This window comes from Ovis aries, chromosome 11, assembly GCF_016772045.2.
Source record: "Ovis aries strain OAR_USU_Benz2616 breed Rambouillet chromosome 11, ARS-UI_Ramb_v3.0, whole genome shotgun sequence".
In the NCBI taxonomy this organism is placed as follows: domain Eukaryota; kingdom Metazoa; phylum Chordata; class Mammalia; order Artiodactyla; family Bovidae; genus Ovis; species Ovis aries.
In genome coordinates this window covers 29435262-29460676 of record NC_056064.1, presented here as the reverse complement: position 1 = coordinate 29460676, position 25415 = coordinate 29435262, and the positions used below count along the sequence as shown (strand labels likewise).

Genomic DNA, 25415 nt, shown 5'->3' with positions numbered 1-25415 from the left:
GGAAAGAGCGGCTCTCCCTCACTTCCGGAGGAGGCGGAAACGGCGCCGGAAGTCGAGGGGCGGGTCAAAGGAGGCGCGGTCTCTCGAGCTCATGGCGGGGCTGTTGCTCGCGCCCGGCTGGATAATGCGGCTTCCGGGCCGCCAAGTTTGGCGTCTCTTGCCTCGCAGATTCGGGGTTTGGGGCCCAAGGAAGGAGACTGCTAGCGTCTTGCTAGGGCGGCTCTGCGCGAGGCCAGAGGAGGCATGGCGGGCCTTGGGGCTCGCTGCCTGCTGCCTGGGGAGCCGCCCCCTCAGCACTGCAATGCCGCCCCCGCCCGGGTCGTCAGGACCGGAGCGGAAGAGCAGCGGAGACCCCATGCGCCCCTCGAAGCCTGGGGTGAGTACATACCAGAGCCTTGCCTTTGCTAGTCTCGGCTGTCAGTCAGCCCTGCGCCCTTCCCATACCACTTGGTCATGACCTCAGAAATCACGCTACCTGGCCTCAGGTTGACCTCCACTCAGCCTGCTCACCTGAGTCACAGATTCTCATCCCGCGTTCCCCTCCGTTTTGCAAGTACCCTCGTCATTAAAGGGGCTTCCCTTGTGGCTCAGCTGGTAAAGAATCCCACCTGATAAAGAATCCGCCTGCAGTGCGGGAGATCTGGGTTCGATCCTGGGTTGGGAAGATCCCCTGGAGAAGGGAAAGGCTACCCACTCCAGTATTCTGGCCTGCAGAATTCCATGGACTCTATAGTCCATGGGGTCGCAAAGAGTCGGACACGACTGAGCGACTTTCACTTCCAGCATTAAAGAAAGATACCGGACTTGGATTTTAGTTAGCTATTGCGGGAAGAAAGTAAGTTTCAGGTTTTTACAGGGGGCCTCAACCGTAAGTTTGCCATAATTAAAGAGTTAACGTTTTTTACAATTTGTCACTCGACTCTCCCTTCAGAGGCTTGGTGTGTTGTATGCTGATACTGAGCAAATGTGCGTCATGGTTGCGTGCTGGGTATGCCTTTTTCCCTTTGGTTTTTCCAGGATTCTAGGACCCCAAAGGAACTTAGGAGCCACTAGGCTGTAGTGATAAGTAAGAGAAGTGGTTATTGGAGCTGGAGGAAGATTAATGAGTTATTTTACTTATCGCGGGACTTGGAAGAAAGTGCAAAGAAATAACGATGCCATTTGCAAGAAGTTCCACTTTTAAGTCTCTTCTACTTTGGCTTTGTTACTTCTGGAAACCAGATTTAGGTTCACCTCCCGGATTTATTTGGTTTATTTCTCAGTATCTGCACAAGCAGGTGATTAACTGATTTTTAAATCAGCAGTTGGGATCTCAGACACACGGGGTAACACTCACGGTGCTTGAGCCTTGGATGCTTTTTTCAGGTGAACAGAAATTGATTTAGGGAACGTTCCCTTGGAAAGAAGTGCCTTAGTTATTGTGTTAGGAGCTCAGATGCTACTGTGTTTTTTCATCCCAAGGTACTGTGAAACATCCTGTCTGTTTAACAAGATTGAGGCCTCTGTGTATGTATTTTAGAAACTACTGCAATAAATTTAGTGTAATTAAATGAAGTTTACTAATACTTTTAATTTTGAAATCTCTGCCCCAGTAGCCTGTTTCCTGGAAGTCTTTAGCCGTCACATTTGCTATTGGAGGAGCTTTATTGGCTGGAATGAAGTACTTCAAGAAAGAAAAGACGGAGAGTAAGTAGATGCCATCCAGTGAGCTCTTACTATAACCCTTCCTGGCTATGGACTAGCATCTTGGTGGTGGTGGTGTTAAGCTTTGTATCTTGAAATAATTTTATGTTTATGGTAGAGTTGTAAAAATGACAGAGTTCCCACATATCTTTCACGTTATCCTCACCTAATGTTAACATCTTGTATAACCATGACTATTCACTATACTACAAACTTTATTTGGGTTTCATCCGTTTTCCCACTATCCTCTCTGTTCAGGGCACACTATCCAGCTGTGTGGAAAGACTTACTGTGGACAGATTAGGATGCAGATGGTAAGAAGTCCAGAGGGTACAAAGATGACTAAGGTGCAGTCCAGCCATCGAGGCGTGCACTGAGTGAAGCAGACACAGAAGCAAAGGACTTCACTCGATGAGGTTCTGCTCGGCCAGGGGGCGTTATGAGGACCTGGCGTGGGAACGCCAGGTAGAGAGCTACTCTGGATTAACTCTTGGAGTTTAGAAATTGTTTACAAGAACTTTATATTTTAGTGAGTATTTCAGGACTTTTAAGGTTTGTTTTAGAAGTTTCTAGGAAATCCCTAAAGTATCACTCTGTTTTGATTCTTTGGAGAGTCTCTTTTGAAGCCATTATACAAAGGATAATGTTTATATCTGGGAGTGAGAATATGTAGGCTTTAGAACCTTAGGAATATTAGCACCATACTGATACACAGATATATTTCTTTCATGTAGCAAGCAGTGTTTTACTAATTACGATTTTCATATTTTACTATGTACTTCAGTTGCTTCAGTTTCAAAATGAAACAAACTTGACAAACGAGGAAAGTAGTAGAGACAGTTCTAGAAAACCCAAGCTTCTGTTGACTTTAGTTTGGAATTTTCACCTTCTGTTAATAGTCTTGTTTTGTAAAAACTTGTATTATGAAACAGTATTAAAAGTGAGAGTATTTTTGAGATGATGCTGACATGGTCATTTCCAAATACTTTATTGTGTATTTTCTACAAACAAGGACATTATTCAACATGACCACAATACAGTCAACAAAATCAGAAAATTACTGCTGTTCAGTCTTCAGATCTTGTTCAAGTTTTGCAAATGATACCCTCCTTTTATTTTTTAAACATTTTTTGGCCGTTCCTCATGGGATCTTTGTTCCCCTACTAGGGATTGAACCCTCACTCCCTGCAGTGGAAGCGCACAGTCTTCACCTTTGGACTGCCAGGAAAGTCACAACTGTTGCCCTCCTTTTACAGCAGAAAGATCCAGTGTTGAACCACACCTCATAGCTAGTTCTCTCTCTGTTCTCCTTCAGTCTCTAACAGTTTTGCAGCCTTTACCTGACTGTCATGACCTTGACAGCTTGGAAGATTACAGGCCAGTTATTTTTCAGACCGTCCCTTAGTTTGGATTTTTCTGGTATTTTCTCCTGATTAGATTGAGGATGCTGTGTTCTTGTTGCATTTAATCAGGTGTCACGTGATTTCAGTTTGTCCCATTACTGATGTTCAGTCTGATCACTTGATTAAGGTGGTGTCTGTCACTCTTCTCTACTGAAGATGTAATTGTGTGTTTTGTGATGTCCATTTATGTATGTAAATATTCTGTATTTATGCATGTAAATATTCTGTTCTCCATCAGATTCATTTCATGTATTTATGTCAGTGTGGGCTTATGATTTTCTTGCCAGCCAGTGAGTTGTCCATTACTCTCTAGTTTGACGCTCCGATTGTCCCAGATTGGTCCATGGGAGTTCCTGCGAACAGACTCTTGTTTCCTTCCCACAGTCCTCCAATATTCCTTTGAGTTCATCCTTAATTCTAGTGTGGTAGAATGTTCTGGGATCGTGTACTTTCTCTGCCCTAACCCTGGTAGCAGCCATTTCTCTAAAGAGCCTCATTTCCCTTTAGTGGAAGATGATGATATTTGGAAGTCAGGATATGAGCTCACTGCTGTTGGGGTGTGTCCACTCCTGCGTCCTTTTAGTGGACAGAGCTAAGAAAGAGATATACATGTTTATCGCTATATTTACTTCTGTATCTATATGTATTGAAACCGAGAGTTCATATGCTACCTCCCATTTCTTTCCAACATTTCAAGGTTTGTTCTGCTGTCTCTTTCCATCGTCCTAACTCCTTTTCCATTTGTTTTAACTCTTCCGTTTAACGTATTTACTTATTTGATCAGGCTCCTGTATGTAACTAAGGTCACATTGCTTCTGTCCTCTCCCCATGCAGCTGCCCTCCTGCCCGCTCAGGCTCCAGCGTCACTGCCAGGCCCCCACCTCTCCCGCTTGGTCTCAGACATGCTGTTCTGCTGAGACCCTCCTCCACGCCATCATGGCCGCACCTGATGGCTAAGGATTGAATTGTTCTGGAAGAGGAAGAAAATGTTTTTACTGCTTTTTTTTTATAGTCCTTATTATGTACAGTAGCATTTCATTTCATTTCACTTTATGCTTATTTCTCCTAAAATATATATTTTTAAGCTTCTTGGAAACAGGCTCTTTCTTCCACATCTTATGCCCACAGTCATTAATATAGTGTGAACCATAGATCAGGCATTTGAGTACCTGTGGTTAGATTGACTATTTTTCCCTCTCCTTCTGTTTGTGTTTTTTTAAGAACTGGAGAAGGAACGGCAGCGGAGCATTGGAAAGCCTTTACTTGGGGGCCCATTTTCCCTCACAACTCATACTGGCGAGCCCAAAACTGATAAGGACTACCTGGGTCAATGGGTATTGATTTATTTTGGTTTTACTCATTGTCCTGATATCTGTCCAGAAGAACTAGAAAAAATGATTCAAGTCGTGGATGAAATAGGTAAGAAAGCTGTCTCATTCTGTAAAAAGTACATGTTTACTTGATACCCTTAAAGTTACTATGCTTTTCATATTCTTATGTTACTGATAGGTGGAGGGTTGTAATTATTCAGTTTGTGAGAACATGATAATCTCAGTGTTAGACTTGTTAGTTGCTGTGATTCCTGTGACCTTATTCTCCACCAAAGAGGAAGTTTGTTTTGATGCTAAACGTTAGATTGCTTAAAAATGTCGGTGTGGCCTGGGTCTCCCTTAACTCTGCCTTGTGTCCTTTGGTTTTTGTAGCCTTTCATCACAGACTGTGCCATTGTCTTTCCCCCGGTGACTGCTGGTTAGACTAGGAAATGAATTGTTCCCGGATATTCAGACCTTATTAATAGTTTCCTGGCACTTGAGAAATGGTTGTAGGGGGAGTCGGGGGCGGGAATCCTACAAACACTGGATTGGATTAGAAGTCAGGATGTCCATACGATGTGATTCTGAGTAACAGCATGTCCGCACTGGTGCGGGTGTTTACTAGGATTTGTGTCTGATTGCACCACAGACGTGTGTGTACCTGCAGTTCCTGAGGCTCATCTCCCCTCCCCTATCGGTGTTAGCTGTCCCTTTGTGTTGCCTGACCGCCTTGCTGTGCTGCACAATGCTGTGATTGCTACTTGTCTTCTCCCTTAGAATGTAAATAATGACTAATGAGAACTTTCTTTCAGACAGTATTCCAACTCTGCCAAATTTAACTCCACTTTTCATCACTATTGACCCAGAGAGGGACACAAAAGAAGCCATCGCCAATTATGTAAAAGGTATTTTTTATTTCCCACACTTCATGTCTGTTTAGTGGTTAGAGCTTTTGAAAGATCAGCTCACTCGAACCTTGCAGTGCCTTATGAGATACAGGGACAGGTGGTACCATCACTCGTTGTACAGGTGGATAGAAAGTGTCTCAGAACTGTGACTCTGGCTGGTAAGTAAATTATTTTGTCACAGGGGAAGGGTTGAACTTAGCCTTCATATATCAAAAAGGAAAGAGAGAGCCTTGAGTTGAGAGGCCGTAATTGCTTCTGAGCAATTCATCGGGAGCCTCTCAATGAAATGAAAGAAGAGAGTGAAAAAGTTGGCTTAAAATTCAACATTCAGAAAACTAAGATCATGGCATCTGGTCCCATCACTTCATGGCAAATAGATGGGGAAACAATGGAAACAGTGACAGACTTTATTTTCTTGGCTTCCAAAATCACTGCACATGGTGACTGCAGCCATGAAATTAAGACACTTACTCCTTGCAAGAAAAGCTGTGACCAGCCTAGACTGCATATTAAAAAGCCGAGACATTACTTTGGCAACAAATGTCCATCTAGTCAAAGCTATGGTTTTTCCAGTAGTCATGTATGGATGTGAGAGTTGGACTGTAAAGAAAGCTGAGTGCTGAAGAATTGATGCTTTTGAACTGTGGTGTTGGAGAAGACTCTTGAGAGTCCTTTGGACTGCAAGGAGATCCAACCAGTCCATCCTAAAGGAAATCAGTCCTGAATATTCATTGGAACGACTGATGCTGAAGCTGAAACTCCAATACTTTGGCCACCTGATGCGAAGAACTGACTCATTGGAAAAGACCCTGATGCTAGGAAAGATTGAAGGCAGGAAGAGAAAGGGATTGCAGAGGATGAGATGGTTGGAGGGCATCACCAACTCGACGGACATAAATTTGATTGAACTCTGGGAGTTGGTGATGGACAGGAAAGCCTGGTGTGCTGTAGTCCATAGGGTCTCGAAGAGTCGGACATGACTGAGCTATTGAACTGAACTGAAGTTCATTTGCTTCTGATTCCAGCTCAGAAGCTCATTCTCCCTTTTGTAAAATTAGGGCAAACATGCATTCTTGGAGTATGTTCATTGGGAGATTAAAGAAAAATAACTAAATATAAACACATTTTTGAACTCAGTGCATATTTTACAAATCTAAAGTATAAATGATAAACACATAGCTGTTTTAAGGAAGAATTTCAGTTCAAACATCTCAGCTTGTACTTAAAGCCTATTAGAAGGTACTTTTAAAGGCTGGAAATTATGGTAGAATTAAGGGTGAAAATTTAGATTCTTATGAGTTTGGGTAATTTCTCTGAATTCAAGTTTTCTCAGCTAAAAAAAGTGATGAGAACACAGTATTGTAAATCTGCTGTAATTCAATTAAATATAATTCAAGTAAGAGAAAATATGTAAAAGGAAAGAAAAGAATGACTTGTTAAAATTTGTGTGATTAAACACTGGAAGCAAAAAAATAATAATAATGAGTAAAAATCTGATCAGACAGGTTTTGTGGTTATACTAGTGTGTGGAACATGGGTGCTTAAAACTCAGGAATTTCGATTTTAATTATGGTGAAATTGATATCAGCTATAGGTCAGAAGGACTAATGAATTGTTTTCTAATTACTTTTATTATATGACACCTAATACATATCCTCAAGAACTTTGAGTCATTTTCAAGTGTGTTTTATGAAAGACCTGCTGTATGTTTTATTATTTAACACATGTAATGAGAGATGGTTGATATATAAAAAGAGTACTTAAAGTACAGCATGCTGCTGCTGCTGCTAAGTCACTTCAGTCGTGTCCAACTCTGTGTGACCCCATAGACAGCAGCCCACCAGGCTTCCCTGTCCCTGGGATTCTCCAGGCAAGAACACTGGAGTGGGTTGCCATTTCCTTCTCCAGTGCGTGAAAAGTGAAAGTGAAGTCGCTCAGTTGTCTCTGACTCTTAGCGACCCCATGGACTGCAGCCTACCAGGCTCCTCCGTCCATGGGATTTTCCAGGCAAGAGTACTGGAGTGGGGTGCCATTGCCTTCTCCAAAAGTACAGCATAGTGTGTTCCGTTTGACACATGGAACTCGGGACATCATCACCACAGTCCGAGTGAACGTATCCATCACCCCCGTCAGCTTCCATGTGTCCTTGCTGTTCATGTCTCTCCCCTGCACCTACCTTCTATCTCCACTTATCTGCTTTCTGTCGATACAGATTAGTTTGCAGATTTATAAGTTTATGTAAATGGGATTATACAGTATATGCTATTTTTTTTTTAATGACTTCCTTCAGTATAATTATGTTGAGATTCATCCATGTTGGCTCAGACAGCAAAGAGCCAACCTGCAGTGCAGGAGACCTGGGTTCGATCCCTGAATCAGGAAGATCCCCTGAAGAAGAAAATGGCAACCCACTCCAGTATTCTTGCCTGGAAAATCCCATGGATGGAGGGGCCTGGTGGGCTACACCCCATGGGGTCACAAAGAGTCAGACATTACTGAGCGACTAACACATACACAGACACACACCTTCAGTATAATTGTGTTGGGATTCATCCATGTTATGGTGTGCATCAATAGTTTATTCATTGTTATTGTTCAGTAGTATCCCATTGATGCACACTGGAGTTATTTCCAGTCTCTGATCCTTACAAATAAAGCTGTTGAGAGCACTGGTGTGCACCTCTTTGTGTGGACACATGCCTTCATTGCCCTTGAGTAAATACCTCGGAGTGGAGTGGCTAGGTCAAGTAATAGGTGAGTGCTTAACTTTTTAAGAAGCTGGCAGACTTTTTCCCAAAGCGGTTGTGCATTTTTACACTCCCACTGGCACCATATGAGAGCTCCAGCTCCTCCACATCCTTTCCCCACTTGGTAGGGTCAGTCTTTTTAATTTTAGCCACTTCAGTAGGTGTTCTAGTGGTGTCTCATTGTGGTTTTAGTAATGCATTTCCCTTAATAACTTTTAATATTAAGCATCTTTTCATGCTGTTGCTTGCCATCTGTATATCTTTGGTAAAGTGTCTCCACATCTCTTTTTCATTTTTATGGAGCTGTTTGTTTTATTTTACTTAAGTATTTGCTTATTATTTATATTCCTGATAAAAGTCTTTTATTAGGTGCATGATTTGCTGGTATTTCCTTTTGGCCTATGGCTTGTCATGTCAGCCATGTATTTTGAAGAGCAGTTTCCATTTTGGAGGGCTTCCCTTGTGAGTCAGCTGGTAAAGAATCTGCCTGCAATGCGAGAGACCTGGGTTCGGTCCTTGGGTTGGGAAGATCCCCTGGAGAAGGGAAAGGCTACCCACTCCAGTATTCTGGCCTGGAGAATTCCATGGACTGTATATTCATAAACACAACTGAGTGACTTTAACTTTTCACTTCATACTTCCATTTTGGAGAAGTTCCATTTATTAGTTTGTTCTTTTATATTAATGGATAATTTTTTTGGTTTCATCTGTGAGAAATACTTGCCTAACCCAAGGTTACAAAGGATTATTTTCTTACTGAAGTTTTAGAATTTTTATTATAAGCAAAATTTATATCCACAGCTTACAGGTTTGTCAGAAATTGGAGCAATAGCATTGTTATTTTTTAAAAGCAGGTGTAACTCATTGGGTAATAAATGATCTCAAATTTAAATATGATAAAAATGATCTCAAATTTAAAAGTCATACTGACTTTCACTTATCATCACATACTAACCAAACTTAGGTATCCCCAAATGAGTAGATGTTTGAGTTGCTGTACCTAATGGAAATACCAAGACCCTATGGTAATATTCTTCATTAGTCAGTACAGTGGTTGATGATGATACCATTTCTAGTTGCGTATGGGGAGAATTCTAAGTATTTAAGTTGATATTTAGAAAATTACTGGAGTTTCAGCAATTGTTTTAAAAGGTTTGGATGTGCAGCTAGTTCAGGCTTCACTTAGCTTCTCTTCATTTACTCAGAGGATGGGGAAGTAAGACTGACCACCTTGCTTTTTTAGTTTCTGAGCAGTTTTTCAGTTTAGAATGAGTTAGACCAGAGGATGATAATGAGCTTCTCCCTTTGAAAGAAAGTGCTGCTGTTAAATGCTGGACTCAGCTCAATGGTCAGACAAATCCAAGTGTTGTAAGTGACTTCCCCAGCTTACGCAAATTCCAAAAACTTAATCGCAAATGCATGCTGTGAGATTATGTGCTGGAAAATGAGGCACAGGTATTTTGACCTGGCATGAACTAATCATCAGCCAAGTTTTTTCTCATGATGCAATGGAAAACTGTCATGCTTAATTCATAATAATATCTTTAAATTTCAGCATATCTCAGAACTTTACCTAAATGTTTAAAAACAACTAAATTAACAAAAGTTAAGACACATAATTAAAATACATTGCTTCCAGCTTTATTAGATAATCATGAAAGGATTTGATGTACATTATCAAGAACTTTTGGTTTCATTGCTCTTCTCTATTAATACCCTGTTTTAAGTTTCATTGATTTCTGCTCCAATTCTCTTCTGCATACTTTGGATTTAATTTGCTCTTTTTCTAGATCGTAAGGTAGGAACTTACAGGTTTTATGTCTTCTTTTCTACTATATGCATTCAATAAGTTGTGTTTCCTTTTTGATTTTTAAGTTTCTCTTGAGATTTCTTCTTTGGCCCATGTGTTGTTTAGAAGTGTGTTTAATTTCCATGTGTTTTGGGGATTTTCCAGATGTCTTTCTGCTACTGATTTCTGGTTTAATTCCAGTGTGGTCTGTCTTGGTGAGCGTGACACATACCACAGAGGAAATTTTTCATTTGTTTTAGATGAATTTCTTCTTTGAAACATGAAAAACCGTTTAGGGACTCGCAGGAAGAAAGTGGCAGTACCTTTATAACTGGTCTTTGAAGTAGGGATGGTTGTTTTCTGCCTCTTCTTTTTCACTGTCTTTCTCATTTCTTATTTAGAATTTTCTCCCAAACTGATTGGCTTGACTGGCACAAAAGAAGAGATCGATCAAGTGGCCAGAGCATTCAGAGTGTACTACAGCCCTGGCCCCAAGGACGAAGATGAGGACTACATAGTAAGTAAATGCTCAGTTTCAATACCTGGACGGGCTCCCAGGTCTCAGACATTTACAAGCTTTCCATGGCGACTGGCTTTAATAGCAAAATGAAAATGGTAAATAATCTGAGATGATAGCAAATTCCTTAATAATTAGGGATGCTTGAGAGGATAGAAAAGTATATGTAGTTTTTGAAGGATGATTAATTTATATTTTTTGTTCTAATAGTTTATTTAATTGCCCGCTTTTCTCATGGCACATAAGATTGTAGAGCAGTATATTAAAATCTGGGATATCTTAAATTCACTAGAGATAAAATAATCATTTTGGGCAAAGCACATTTTTAGTTTATAAATACTATCGGTTCTCTCTGCCCTCTAATGAAGAGGTTTAAGAAATATACTCCTTTTGAGAAGTATTAGGCCTTAGGGACCTGCATTTTTGGGTTGAGTGAGTAAGAATTCTGAAAACCAAGAGAAAAGAAAGCCATAGTTACTTTTTCTAAGATTTCTTTTCATACCAGCTTTATACATTTGCATAATTTTGTGTTTAGTTGCGTTTGCAACTGTTATGCTCTGCATAATTAGGTGTTCAATATGCCATTTAAAAATGAAGAACAAATTCTATTAGGTGGTTCTTCTGCAGCCCTTACGTTAGAGAGCTGTCTTCACATTCATCAGCAGACCCAGGAGTCTCAGTCACCTTGTTCCTCTTCTTGTCAGTGGTTTCTCAGTGCAGCGTAAGCACCACCCCTACCCACCCAGTTTCCTTCCCAACATGGACATACTTCCCTATCACATGAAGGGCTTAGATTGTATTTTAATATTTCAAGATTTTTCCTCAGTTGTCATGCTCTATTTTCTCTGTAATATTCTTGTGACAAAGTGATAAATCATAAGAGACGTTCCAGCTGCAGAGCTGGTTTTGTAGAAAAACAGTCAGGACCCTGAATCCCTGGTGTGCCAGCAGCGCCATGGCCGGCTTCCAGGAGGATGTGCAGAGGGAACGTCTCACTGCAGTGCTGCCTCTACAGCCCACTGCGATTTCCCCACCACCTTTGGACCCGGAGCATGTGGGCGCCCCATGCTCTGGCCTAAATTGAAGGTGTGTTTCTGGTCCCTTTGCCTTAAACTCACACAGTAATCTTATTTTTAGTTCTGGTGCCTCATAGACTTAGGGAAACTTGAGTTCATGGGAGAAAAAGAGAAAAACCAGCATTTTTTCTTACACTCTAAGTTTAAGCAAAGTAGGAGGACTTACTGTGATTTCCTCTTGTCACACTAATAGCATGAGAAGAAGCCAAGGAGAAAGGAGAGCTTTTCAGACTTCTATATCTTTCTGTAAAATAGAGTTGTACTCACTGGTTTTGAGCTTAACTTATGATAATAGTGGGAGCATTTGAGATAGTCAGACTTCCAGGGTTGAACAGCTTTATTAAACATACACACAGTTGTCAACTAGTTAACACTCGTTAGTCTTATGCTTATAACTCATAATCCTAAAGTTAAATTTTACAGATTAGACCAAACAACCTAAAATACTCAGTTAAAGCATTCAGCTAATGTTAAGAGATACTTTGCTGAACCCAGAGCACTGCTTACCACAAGAATGTGATTTGGGTCACGCTGCTGTCAGACACCCACCTCTATCGTTGACTGACCCTCATCGTTTTTTATTTAAAATACCTTGAGGGAATTCCTTGGTTGTCCAGTGGACTGACCCTCATTGTTTTTTATTTAAAACACCTTGAGGGAATTCCCTGGTGGTCCAGTGGTTAGTACTCCATGGTTTCATTACAAGGGCCAGAGTTCAGTCCCTGGTTGGGGAACTAACATCCCACAGGTTGAGCAGTGCGGTAGACGGTAGATAGGCAGACAGACAGATAAAAATACTTGGAAAGCTTTGAGCTGGTTGGTCTTCACGTAGTAAGAGTGCATCTTCCCTTGTCTGACCATAACCAGCAGTGAAAGGCAAGGTGCCAGTGAGCTCATAAACATAAACCAAACACAGGTGCTGAGATTTGTACCCTAAGATAGCCATGCAGATAATCCAGAATATGGGTATTAATCTTTTGATCTTTAAAATGTGAGTATTTAAATCTTATGGAGATTTCTTAAGCCCTCTAGAACCCATCTGAAACCCATTTTGAGAAATAAATACTGGTCTACTACCATAGAATGGGATGTTTTGATAAGAATCAGCGAGTTCACTGCTATACACTTGCAAAATCAGCCAGTAGGAGGAGACATTCTCCAGCATCTTGGTTTCTTTCATACTAGTGTTACTCTGTTCCTTGAGATGGTAGCGGAACTTAAGATTTAAGGACATGCAGGGAGTGAGGGAGTACTTTAAGATGGAGAGGTAAAGGAATGAGATTTTCTTAATCTCAGTAGCAACAGAGATGAGCTTCTGGCTGAATGCTTGTGGCATCCTCAGACCCGTAGTGTGCATAACCTGAGCATGCTGCACATTCCCGACAGCTAAGTGTGCAAGCCATCGTGTGATACGTGTAATGTTGCATTATTTTCTAAGTGTTAGTTAGGAAATACTTTTGGAAAAGAATACACGTGGCTTCAAACCTGAGATGTCCAGTCTTAATAAAAGAAGTGTGAGTTGTATAATGTGATTTCATCTTTCACCTGTTGGATCAGAAAGGCCAAATATATTGTCATGATCTTATTTACGGAAAGAGAAAATAAAGTGAATTTGGACCCACTGGCACTTCCATGCCTTGTTGATGGGATTCAGCTGATACGCCCTCTTCGGAAGGCCGTTTGTATTATCATCAGCATTTAAATACTTTTTAGGTTAGAGACCCTATTTTTTGGAATCTGCCCTACAGATAAAACCTACAATGGTGTTTGTAAATGGACTGAAAACCAAGCAACCATCTTTTAAAAGGCTTCTCTACATGTACTGATACAGAACATCCAGTATATTGCCAAGTGGGGGAACAAGTATAGTGTGGTGGTGGTTACTCAGTTGTGTCTGACTCTTTGCAACCCCAAGGACTATGGGCCACCAGGCTCCTCTGTCCATAGGCTTTCCCAGTTAGGAATACTGGCGTAGGTTGCCATTTCCCTCTCCAGGGGCTCTTCCCAACCCAGTGATCAAACCTGCATCTCCTGCATTAGCAAGTGGGTTCTTTGCCACTAAGCCACAAGGGAAGCCCCATAATGTATTGTCATATTTGCATAAAAAGAAATAGGTGGGTATTGACACACTGATAAATGCAAAAGGCTTGTCTGGAAGAATCCAGCAGGACCTGGCGGCAGTGGTGCCCCCGAGGAGAACTTGGGGAGTCTGAAGGAGTGTGTATGTATGTGTACAAACTTGCGTGTTAGAAACGCTGCGTGGCTGCTCCCCAGCCTTCCTACAGAGACGGTGGTGAGACAGTCCAAAGATTATGGACTTTGGAATGGGGTAGATCTAGGTTCTAAGCTTGCTCTGGCACTTACTAATTATCTCACTTGCCCCCCTGGAGCCTGTTTGTCGAGTGCAGAGCAGATAATAACTGTCTCCTGGGTTAAGATGACACGTGGAAGTGCTTGTCAGCAGATGGTAGTGTCCTTTCTCTGCACTAGAAACTACTCAAACTTTACAGTGGAAACATGATAATTTGCTCTGCCCACAACCCCAGTGAACACTGAGATGTGGCCACTGACAAGTCTGACAGTTTGGGTGAGACAGTATTTTTACTATGTGTAAGAATATAATTTATATGAGGGATACTCATAAAATTAAGCCAACGCACACTGAAATTCTGGTTTTTTAAGGAGAAAGAACAGAATAGAAAGAGCAGGAATAAGGAAGAAATGGGGTGAAAAAAGAAGAGGTGTGAGCTGTGGAGTAGGGCGTCAGGAGATGCCTGGAAGCCTCAATCTGACTCTGTCAGCTGTTTGGATAAATGCAGGCCCCTGTCCTCCTGAGGCGAGTCACCCCCAGACCCCTGAGAGCAGCAGCTGTCTGAGCCCCTAGGTCTGCATTCTTTCCGATGTGACTAGGCTAGGACTCTCTCCATTTGCTCTCTCTTTACGAATGTGAGTGTGTGAAAGCATGACAACTTCACAGACATCGCCTGTGTGTCCGGGTATATTTGGGGTGTCTCCAGTCTGGTATGTGTGATCACATTCCTGTGTTTGTCTTGCCAAATAGCAGTCAAGCCTGGAATAAACACCAAGGATTCCAAGGGCCAAGTCTTCTGCTCATTTTCATGTTTCCTTTCGAATCGCTAATATCCGAACTAAATACTGTGTTGGAATTTATATATATTATGTGTTTAGTGGTTAGTGTTCTGGGTTTTTTTCTCATAAAACATGGCAAGTAGAATTAAGGATGTGATGAATGATGACTAGTTCGTCCAAAAACATAAAAGAACATACCCAAGATCTAATAAAGAAAGTAATTTCTCACCAACACTTTTAATCCCATGTGATATCTCTTTATGATATGGTTAAGGGGTCAGATAAAATATTTTACTCGTCAACATAGACTCTTTCCAAGTAGGCATCAGTGATCCACAGCTTTGGCTGCTCTGTGAAGGCCAGCAGCAGCCATTTCTTAGAAGTGTGTTCTTTCCTCAGAATTGTGTAGATGAGTGTGTTAAGGATTGAACTGAAAGAATCCCAAGTTCTCACTTGATGTGTCAAGCAATAGTTAGGGCAAATTTCTGAAACAAAAGATTTTAGATAATTGTGGTTGTGAATTGACTGTAATAGACTTAGGCCCATTCCATAAATGATGGAAATAATAGATGCTGCAGAGGTTAGGACCTTACCTGCAGGATTTATTCAGTACAGTAAGAAGCTTATTTCTTCTTTTTGTTCTTCTGGTGAACTTTTTGTCATCTTTCCCCTTTTCTCTGCAGGTGGATCATACAATCATAATGTACTTGATTGGACCAGATGGTGAATTTCTAGATTATTTTGGCCAGAACAAGAAGAATGCAGAAATAGCTGGTTCAATTGCTGCGCACATGAGGACACACAGGAAAAAGAGCTAATAACTAACACAGCAGGGCCATGCTGTATTCTCCTGCCAAAGAGGAAGGACTTTATCTCCCGGAGGAGCCAATACATACGTGTACATACTGCAGCCTGCAGAAAGGCCTTCACACCAGGAGAAAATCTAAATTTTAGACAGGGCATATTACGCTTGGGATCATCAAGGATGAATTCTTGGAACTGTATAGATTACAACCCAAAGTCTCCCAAATTGTGGCCTTGAGACCAGAGAACCCAGTTGTCTTGAAACCAATGGAATGGACCTCAAGGAAGGATACAGCTGGAAAAGACACGTCCATGGCATCTCCCCACATGAGTGGGGCCCTCTGGTCACGTGGCTGCCTCTCCAGAGTCTTGAGGCCTTGCTCAGACAGGTTGTACTGAATTTCTAGGAGGAGTGTCGCTTGCTTTCCTCTTTGAGGTGGCTGATGCAATCAGACCAGGCTCTCTGACATTCATAATTGATCTTTACGCTTGAAAGCATTAGTACAGTCTTTCTTGTGAGTGAGAATCATTGTCATTGTTTGCAGTGTGATCCCCTTTCGGCGGGTGCTGATTTTACTCATAGCGAGGGAATCTGTTGTTGGGGACAAACTATTAGATCGGGTTCCCCAGGGGTCTTTCTTGTGATTTTTAGCAGTATGATGTGTGGGGCTTCCAGGGACCTCCCGGAGGGTGTGAGGATATGGACCATGAGTGTGTACAGAGTACCTGCCTCCCTGTGCTAGACTGTACTTGTCTGAGATAAAGGTGTGCTCAGCTTTGCAGCTTGGACAAGCATGGCCTTTCTCATGGGTGCAGAGATGACAGCTTACAGCTCTTGGGGCTGGTAGGTAGGTGCTTGTTAAAGTGCAGGTGCCCGGGCCCAGGGCTGGGTTCACACCTGCATCCCAGGTTCCTCTGATGCAATGGCTGGGGACTGGGGCCTCGAGAGGCTGTTTTAGGGGTCAGGGGGATGTGGGGAAGGCAGGTTTGGATCTGGGTGAGGCCTCTGCTCATCTTTGGCGTGTCCATCCACAAAGTGCTGGAGTCACAGCCATTAAGGGAGACGCTGGCTTTTGTTTCAGAATTTAACTTCCCTGGAGTCTGGACTTGACTGTCTTGTCACTGTTCTCCACCTGAAGCTGCTGCAGAGCCTTTGCCAGCCTCCACACACTCTGACAGGTGTGGTGCCTCGTCAGACATGGACTTTCCCTTCACATCAGTTCTGTGCGTGTGACATGGCTCTATCTTTTGGTTTTTAAATCCTCTTCTCAATACTTAAGTTAAACCTACTACAGATATTTACATGAAGGGGTGTGAAGAAAGTCAAACTCTGGAGCTGTTCTGGGCTGAACTGTATCCCCTGGATTCGTATGTTCGTTGAAGTTCTAACCCCAGTGCCTCAGAATGAGACTGTGAGGAGACAGGGTCTCTCAGAAGTTAAAATGAGGTCTTTCAGGTGGGCCCTCATCAAACATTCCTTTTGTTCTTACAAGAAGAGATTGGGACACAAGCCGAGAGAAGACCACGTGAAGACACGGAGAGAGGCCTTCAGAAATAAGCCCTGCCCATCCCTTGATCAGGGGCTTCTGGCCGCCAGAGCTATGAGACAGCGTCTGTTCAAGAGCTGGGGCAGTCATGCTTTGTGACGGCACCTAGTGGGCTGCCACAGTGCCATTCTCCCTTTGGCTCCTCATACAAAACTACCCAGATTTAGTTTATATAAACCTAACCGCAGGCAGAAGTCAATTGGTTTGGGATGACTTTCCTAGGAACCTTGTCAAGAAGGTGAGAAACTTAAAAGAACCTGGTCTCCTGCATTGCAGGCAGATTCTTTACACTTTGAACCACAGTGGAAGCCCCAGTAAAAGCCTAGTCTCACATAACAAAGATCTTAAGTATCTGAAATGCCAAACATTTAAAAAGATGGTCTGTTTTAAGCCACAGAACATTTGTGCAGATCGCTTTGCAGCAGCTTATGCCGGAGAAAATTCAATCTTCATTCTCAGCTGTTGTAGGTTAGAGCTTGTGTCATGATCCAGAAAAGGAACAGAAGCTTTTGAAAAAGGCCGTTTATTTGCTCTTCATTCCAGTGTCAAGTTTAAAGGCTTAGAAGTTGGACAGAGGACCTCAGAGATGACATCCAAATGTCTCTATGCAGGAGGGGACGCTCCCAGAGATGAAGTGCTGGCCTCACTCCTGAATCTGCATTAGAAGTTAGGTCCCAGTTTGTGGTCAGGTCCCTGCCTGTCCCAGGGCTGTGGGGTGCCTGTGAAAGTGAAAGCTGCTCAGTTGTGTCCAACTCTTTACAGGCCCATGGACTATAGAGTCCATGGAATTCTCCAGGCCAGAATACTGGAGTGGGTAGCCTTTTCCTTCTCTAGGGGATCTTCCCAACCCAGGGACTGATCCCAGGTCTGCATTGCAGGCAGAGTCTTTACCAGCTGAGCCACAAGGGAAGCACGGGGTGCTCATGGGGGCCAGACAAAAGCTGATGCAGGGAGGGGGTACACTGCCCATGGGGCACCCATTCATTGTAAGCCTCAGGAAATTAAAGTCAAGGCTGTCTCTCAATAAAGTACCACTTGGCAAACCTTGACCTGGGCGGGTTGTGTTTTTGCTGGACTTAAGTGGAATTACTATTTTAAGAAATGGGATTTATTTGAAAATTATAAGAATCCTGTCCATGCAGCAGGCCTAAAAGTACTGTGTGCACCTGGCTATCGGTGAGATAGCTGGTACGTCAGATGTAAAAGCTGAGACTCGAATACCAGTAAAAACGCTGTGTGGATTGACAGCTAATGTGAACCCATTAAATGGTTTGAATTTGTGAATATCTGCATAAGAGATTATAAAATATCTTATGTTTTTAAATATAAGGTTAAAAGAAATTAAAATTTTCAGATCACCAGTACTGCTGTAAATAATGTCTTTTCTTTTTTTGCATATGGCACAGTTTAAGTTGTATGGGTGTGTGTACGTTGCAAGAACTACCCTTTCAAAGACCAGTCACACAAGCATTCTTCATCCGTTGAGCTAATACATTTTACCTGTGGTTCTTAGTTACATTACTCTATAGAGATATGGGTGGTTATTCCTATTAATGAGGTGCAATTAACCTCTTTAGCCATATGTTCCCCTTTAGAAGCTACAGGTTGTTTTCTATTCAGTTTAAGACTCTTTTAAAGTTGATTAATCTTTCCATGATTGTAACATAAACATTTGTAATATTCAGAAAAGTTGGAATGTTTAAGTCAGCATTGTTCCCCCACCAGGAAACTTTGGATGCATTTCCTTTGAATCTTCAACTTTAGTCTTTGTACTGGAAATCCACCAACGTGTCCCTTTAAAAATTAAATGTTAATGGATCAAGGTCAAGCTCAAGACTAGACAGCACTTCCCCACCATCGTCACTGCCGTTAAATGCTGGCTGGGTATCGTTTAGAAATACTAAGGACCCACTCGGGTTGTGTTCTCAGGCTCCAGTTATGAACACTTAAACTAGCATGTGTGCCACTCGAGTCTTACAGAGCTGTTATTTTTGTTACATTTTTTCTATAGTTACTGAATTTGGTAAATATTGAAGGTAGCCCAAAATAGCCCCCTCATGCCCAGGTTATGTAGTGGACTAACTGGAGAGCAAAAACGTTTTCAGGGTGAGCTTCAGTTGTTCCCTCACCTGTCGCTGTTGCTGAATGATGCCATCGTTTCAGGTATGTTGGAGAAACTTTATTCTCAGGACAACATGGAACTGGGAACCGCAGGCCAGGGACCTTCAGAGCTGGCCAGACTGGCTTCCCCCGTGCAGGTGCGGTTGCTGTGCAGCACTTGCGCACAGCCTGGCTCCCCAGCTTGTATAGCTTCTCGTGTGCTGAAGCCAGTCTGGTTTCAATCCTGGCGATGCTAAGGTAACTCGAGGCCTCCCTTTTCTTACCTGTAACCTGGGAACGTACGAGCACGGGTGGGGCAGGGTTGGTGTGAGGGTAAGAGAAGCAGTGTGGGACACCAGCACGTGCTCAGGGGGTGATGGTTCATGTTTTTGGTCCTGATGAGGGTGGTGGTTTGGGTCTTGCTTAACAGGTGGTGTCAACAGTGGGTTTGTGTGTGTCTCCCCTCCTTCCACCCCTACCCAACTCGAGCCTGCCTGATCCTAATGCCTGGAACCCCCACCTCTTGCTGTTTCCCCACCCTCATGCACATAGCTGAGCCTGAAGCTGTTTGGTTACCTCGGCTTACTGAACTGTTCACACCTGCTCTCTTAAATGGTGTCCAGATTTAGAAGAGTTGTGGAAAAAGCCATCAGGTTGAAGCCAGGACCTTGGAGGCATTTGGCCCCGACAGGAACAGCGGGGCATGAGCATGTGGTCATGGCCAGAGCAGGTTCTGCTTCAGGAGCGGGTGGGCGCTGGGGCCCCGTGAAGCTGTTGGACTTCAGCAGCTCTGAGTCTGCTAAGGAGGAGGCAGTTCTCCCAAGTTCTAGAATGTGATGCTCAGGACAAGGGGTGGTTGGAGTGGTCCTGGCTTCGTGAGGGCGTTGACCACAGGTGTAGCTGCTCTACCAGACCATGACTGTTTCTGTCAAGCGTTTCTGGTTTTAGCAGTGGTGTGTCACTCCCACTTTGACCTCAGGAACCAGTTGCTGTGTCTCACTGCCCAGATTGTCCCAAGGCCTGGTTCCTCCCATTGAGGGTAAAGTTGGTTTGATTCTGTGCCATTTCTGCCTACACTCGGTTCACAAGGTGGTACCTTCTTGCCTTTGAGGGTCCATCAACAGGTCATGAGCGAGTGTGTCTTCATGTCTGGCTCCAAGACACCCTTCTGGAGGCACTGTGCTCAGCAGCCTGCGAGTCTGTCTCTTCGGTGTTGATCATGCATCTGCTCCCCATCTGTGCAGGCCTGACCTGTGTGCTGGAGACAGAAAGGGTCTGAGCACCTCCCTGCCGAGTGCAGGCCTGACCTCTGTGCTGGAGACAGAAGGGGGCTGAGCACCTCCCTGCTGAGTGCAGGCCTGTCCTCTGTGCTGGAGATGGGAGGGGGCTGAGCACCTCCCTGCTGAGTGCAGGCCTGTCCTCTGCTGGAGACAGAAGGGGGCTGAGCACCTCCCTGCTGAGTGCAGGCCTGTCCTCTGCTGGAGACGAGAGGGGGCTGAGCATCTCCCTGCTGAGTCCTGGCCTGAGCTCTGTGCTGGAAACCGAAGGGGGCTGACTACCTCCCTGCTGAGTCCTGGCCTGTCCTCTGTGCTGGAGATGGGCAGGTGGTGGGGTAGGGACTGAGCACCTTCCTGCCGGGGGAGCTCATCTTCAGTGTGGCAGACAGACTGTCAACAGAGAAGTATGTAGAGCAGGTCAGATAGTCAGAGGTGCTGGAAAGAAGAAAGAAGGTAAGGGCCTGGAGAGCAATGAGGGTGGGTGACAGTGCGATTGATGATGAAGGACTCCTTCAGGAGGGGGCTGTTTGGAAACTGGGAGTGAGCCGTGTATCTGGGGAGACCTTCCAGCTTGAAGGCCCTGACCCCAGAGTGAGTGTGTGGCACTTAAGAGCAGGAGCCCAGTGTGACAGTGGCTGGTGAGTCTCGGGGACAGGAGGGCTGGAGAAGGAGCCGGGAGCCGCATGTGTCAGGCCCCAGAGTTCATGGCAGGGACCCTGTTCTATTTTGAGTGTTGAAGGGGCCCTGGAAGGGCTGAGGGCAGTGCTTGAGCTGATCCACCCGCCAGGGTGCCCACCGTGACTGTTGCTTTGACCACGTAGGGGTCTATGGGTGCCAATGTCACCCCCTCAGGGGGTGTTAAAAGTCACTCACCCTGTGTCATATTTCAGGAGAACATCTTTGTGAATGTTTAATTGAAAGAAAATGTAAGCTTTTTCTTTTTAGAGTGGGAAATTTTAAACAAAGAGTGGCCTAGTTTAGTGAACTTGATATGCCTATCACCAATTCTGTAATTCTCAACACGGCTGAGCTTATGTCTTCTACACCTCCACCCCCTCCTACCCAGTCCCGCATGCGTGCACATCTTGCTTGGTCTTTGGAAAATAACCACAGTCTCATTATCACACCAAAAAAAGTTTATCTGTTTTTGCTTCATATCACTGAATATCCAGTCAGTGAAAAGTCAAGTTTATAATTGGGTCCTTTGCTTTCTAGGAGCCACAACGCCTCATTGTGGAGGGGTGTCCTGTCCACATCACACGTGTGACTCTTGGGTTTGTGTTTGCACCCAGTCAGGGAGGACACAGAGGGTTTAGAGTGAAACAGCCGGGCAGCACCCCTACCATGGTATTCAGGTCAGACTCTAATCAAACTTGGGCCCATTCAGTTCAGTTCAGCTGCTCATTCATGCCCAACTCTTTGCGACCCCATGAACTGCGGCACAACAGGCTTCCCTACCCATCACCAGCTCCCAGAGCTTACTCAAACTCATGTCCATTGAGTGGGTGATGCCATCCAACCATCTCATCCTCGGTCATTCCCTTTTCCTCCCCCCTGAGTCTTTCCCAGCATCAGGGTCTTTTCCATTGAGTCAGTTCTGTGCATCAGGTGGCCAAAGTATTGGAGTTTCAGCTTCAGCATCAGTCCTTCCAATGAATATTCAGGACTGATTTCCTTTAGGATGGACTGGTTGGATCTCCTTGCAGTCCAAAGGACTCTCAAGAGTCTTCTCCAACACCACAGTTCAAAAGCACCAGTTCTTCGGCACTCAGCTTTCTTTAGAGTCCAACTCTCACATCCATACATGACCACTGGAAAAACCATAGCTTTGACTAAATGGACCTTTGTGACAGAGTAATGTCTCTGCTTTTTAATATGCTGTCTAGGTTGGTCATAACTTTCCTTCCAAGGAGTAAGCATCGTTTAATTTCATGGCTGCAATCACCATCTGCAGTGATTTTGGAGCCCCCAAAAAATAAAGTCTGCCACTATTTCCCCATCTATTTGCCATGAAGTGATGGGACCAGATGCCATGATCTTAGTTTTCTGAATATTGAGCTTTAAGCCAACTTTTTCACTCTCCTCTTTCCCTTTCATCAAGAGGCTCTTTACTTCTTCACTTTCTTCCATAAGGGTGGTGTCATCTGCATATCTGAGGTTATTGATATTTCTCCCCACAGTCTTGATTCCAGCTTGTGCTTCCTCCAGCCCAGCATTTCTCATGATGTACTCTGCATAGAAGTTAAATAAGCAGGGTGACAATATACAGCCTTGATGTACTCCTTTTCCTATTTGGAACCAGTCTGTTGTTCCATGTCCAGTTCTAACTGTTGCTTCCTGACCTGCATACAGATTTCTCAAGAGGCAGGTCAGATGGTCTGGTATTCCCATCTCTAAGAATTTTCCACGGTTTGTTGTGATCCACACAGTCAAAGGCTTTGGCATAGTCAATAAAGCAGAAATACTCACCCACACGCAGTAAAGCCGGTCTACTGACACCCCGTGGTGGTGAAGGGAAGTGCAGCATTTATCGCAGCACTGAACCCGGAGTCCAGGTAGCTCGTGCTCTAAAGACCCAAACTTCCCTGATAAATTCCAAGAAAGGTTTTTAAAGACATGGCGAGGGAGAAGGTGTCGTGGGGTGTGTGATCTGCTGGAGGACATTGTTCTGATTGGTTGGTGGTGAGGTAATCAGGAGTCAACTCCATCAACCTGGCTTCAACTACTCTGGAGTCTGCGTGCTTGTGATGAACATGCAGTCAGCTTCGTGCACCTATGGGGGTTTTGGTATCTGCAAAGCAAAGGAAATGGCTCAAAATATTATTTGTAGCCCTTGAGGAGCAACTGAAGGACCTTGACTTTCTTAATGGCTAAACTCTTATTTTGTCTTGACTATTTTCCTTTCTGTATTTTCTCACTTCTCAGATTTAATTTTACTCTTTGGAACTCGGGGAAGGCCGAGGAGGCAGAAGCTCTTCTGCAAACAGGAGGCGGACTGGGGATGCGGACAGGGGAAGGGTAATCTGTTCTGAGAAGGCCACAGAGTCCTTCTCAGTTACAGGACCAGGTCAGAAAGACCAACTCACTTGTCTTGGGTTTGTTATTTGTAGAACACAAGAAATAGACGACGAGATGAGACACTGAGAACAGGGAAACCTAATGGATGGTTGTGATGAGAATCAGAGCTGTGCTCACCTGTGGCAGGAGGTGGGTGGGGACTGAGGGCACAGAGGCCTTCCAGGAGCAGTGGAGATGCTCAGAGCTGGAGCTGGCTGGTGACTCGTGTAGCTCAAGAGGTGTGAAGTATAAACTTGAGATGTATGCATTTGATTGTTTATAGCTAAAAAAAAAAAAAAAAAAATGGTGGAAGGGACAAAGAGCCCTCCTGAAGGCCAGGCTTGAGAGAGAACAGCATGAGGTAGAGAAGGCATCGGCCATCACTCGCCCTCGCTGCAACAGCCTGGACCGGGTCTCGAACACCCAGCACCACCAGGTCACAGGTAAGAAGGGGCTGAACAGAGACCCTCCGAGAGCTCTGACAAAGCAGAGGTGGGTTGGGGCCAGAAAAACAGGGCTGGGAGGGGACACAGGCTGTCAGACAAGGGCTCCTCAGCACCACTCAGAATTGCAGGAGAGCAGACAGAGGTCGAGGCGAACGCTGGTACTGCTCTGAGAGGCTTGAGGGGACTTTCTGGGACCCAGGACACCAAGAGGGGACTAACCAGAGGACAGGTTCCCTGCAGGTGCAGTGAGCAGCACTAGGTCATTGTCAGTCTTGCTGTAGAGCTGGTGGTCTGTGTGCTCGCTGAGTCCTGGGTGCTGCCCTTGAGCCGTGTGAAGTACTCGTGGGGGCGGTCTACAGCTGGAGCCCCTATCTAGTCTCCCTTCAGGATGACTCAGAGGTATGAGACCAAGTTGAACTTTGTAGTTGGGGCCCAAGCCCCCCAGTCTCAAAGTCCCAGGTCTCTGTGGTGATCTGGAGGACGTGGTGTCATCATGTATCAGACGTGGTAGAGACCATCCCACCTGTCCTTGCTGTGTAAGAAGGGCTGAGGGAACCCGTCTGCCAGTCTGTCTACAACCTGGCTACCGAGACGTGGTCCTGTACCTGCAGCATCACCTGGGAGCTGACCAGAAATGCAGAGTCAGCCTCCACGCAGGTGTCCCCAGTCGGAAGCTGTAGTTTAACGAGATCCCATGTGATTCTTGTGCACATAACTGTTTGAGAGCCACTGCTCTGCGGCACGTCAGCTCTCCACCCCCACACCAGAGAGCCTACCAACTTTTCCCCAGTGGAGAACAGTAAGGAATAATGAAGTAATTCATCTTACCCTGACCAGGAAGCTCTTTAATTAATTTTGCTTCCATGAAACACATAATTTGAAAGCATCTCTCAAGTAAACAGATTCCATTTTCTGGTAACTGATCACTCCATTTAAAAATTTTAATCAAGGACATACATCATTCCCTGTCAGAACTTCTGTTCAGCCTTAGGATACCAGCGGTTCCTCCACTGACTTGCTGTAATTCCAGCAAAAAGCAGAGATATGCTGTTTGGTTAGCCTGTGAGGCTTTGTAAGGTTAATTGCAGTGTTTCCATTTGAGCATTTTCAAATATTGAATTGAAACCAGATGAGGAGCATTTGACCGTCAGCCTGCCCTCGTGCAGTCAGGCTGATGAGAACGGCTGATGAGATTAAATGAAGCTGGGAGAGGCTAAATTGCTTATCTCCTGCTCAGCTCAGACTCAGAAAGGCTCTGAGATACAGAAGAGAGTGGGGCTATGGAGCCCAGCAAGAATTAACTCCCACCCTTGACAGGGACAAGCATGGCGTATGTAACTTGGTACACACACAATACACTCCTTAGTGAACTAATACTTTGCAGCAGCGTTTTTTTAAGAGCTCAACAAAATGATTCTGAAATTAATCTGGAAAAGTAAATGTGAAAAACAGTTCAAGATACAGGCAAATAAGGGAAGACAGTAAAAATAACAGCAAGGAGAAAGGACTTGTCTACTGTTATTAAAATACATTACAAAGCCATGATGACTTAATACCCAGAATTCAACAGATGGATCAAATCACAAAAGTATGGAAACAGATACATGGTTTATCAAACTTGACTGTATAACAAAGGTGATATATTGTGCTGGTGAAGA

The 25415-nt window shown here is 44.1% G+C and overlaps 1 protein-coding gene across 1 annotated transcript; it reads left to right on the top strand.

The window, feature by feature from the left end:
* The first annotated feature begins 66 nt into the window (after positions 1–66).
* LOC101113508 (protein SCO1 homolog, mitochondrial) lies at positions 67–18238 on the top strand. The gene is made up of 6 exons (XM_004012709.5): positions 67–376; positions 1596–1686; positions 4308–4505; positions 5212–5304; positions 10245–10360; positions 15210–18238. Exons 1-6 carry the CDS (start codon positions 92–94, stop codon positions 15342–15344), a joined length of 918 nt encoding a protein of 305 aa, XP_004012758.3. The 5' UTR covers positions 67–91; the 3' UTR covers positions 15345–18238.
* Positions 18239–25415: the final 7177 nt, after the last annotated feature.

What these genes read in the sequence shown, in the direction of transcription:
- LOC101113508 (XM_004012709.5), top strand. Translation starts at nt 92, where the DNA reads ATGGCGGGGCTGTTGCTCGCGCCCGGCTGGATAATGCGGCTTCCGGGC. An exon ending in CAAGAAAGAAAAGACGGAGA is followed by an intron (nt 1,687 to 4,307) that starts GTAAGTAGATGC and finishes TGTTTTTTTAAG; the next exon opens with AACTGGAGAAGGAACGGCAG. An exon ending in CATCGCCAATTATGTAAAAG is followed by an intron (nt 5,305 to 10,244) that starts GTATTTTTTATT and finishes TTTCTTATTTAG; the next exon opens with AATTTTCTCCCAAACTGATT.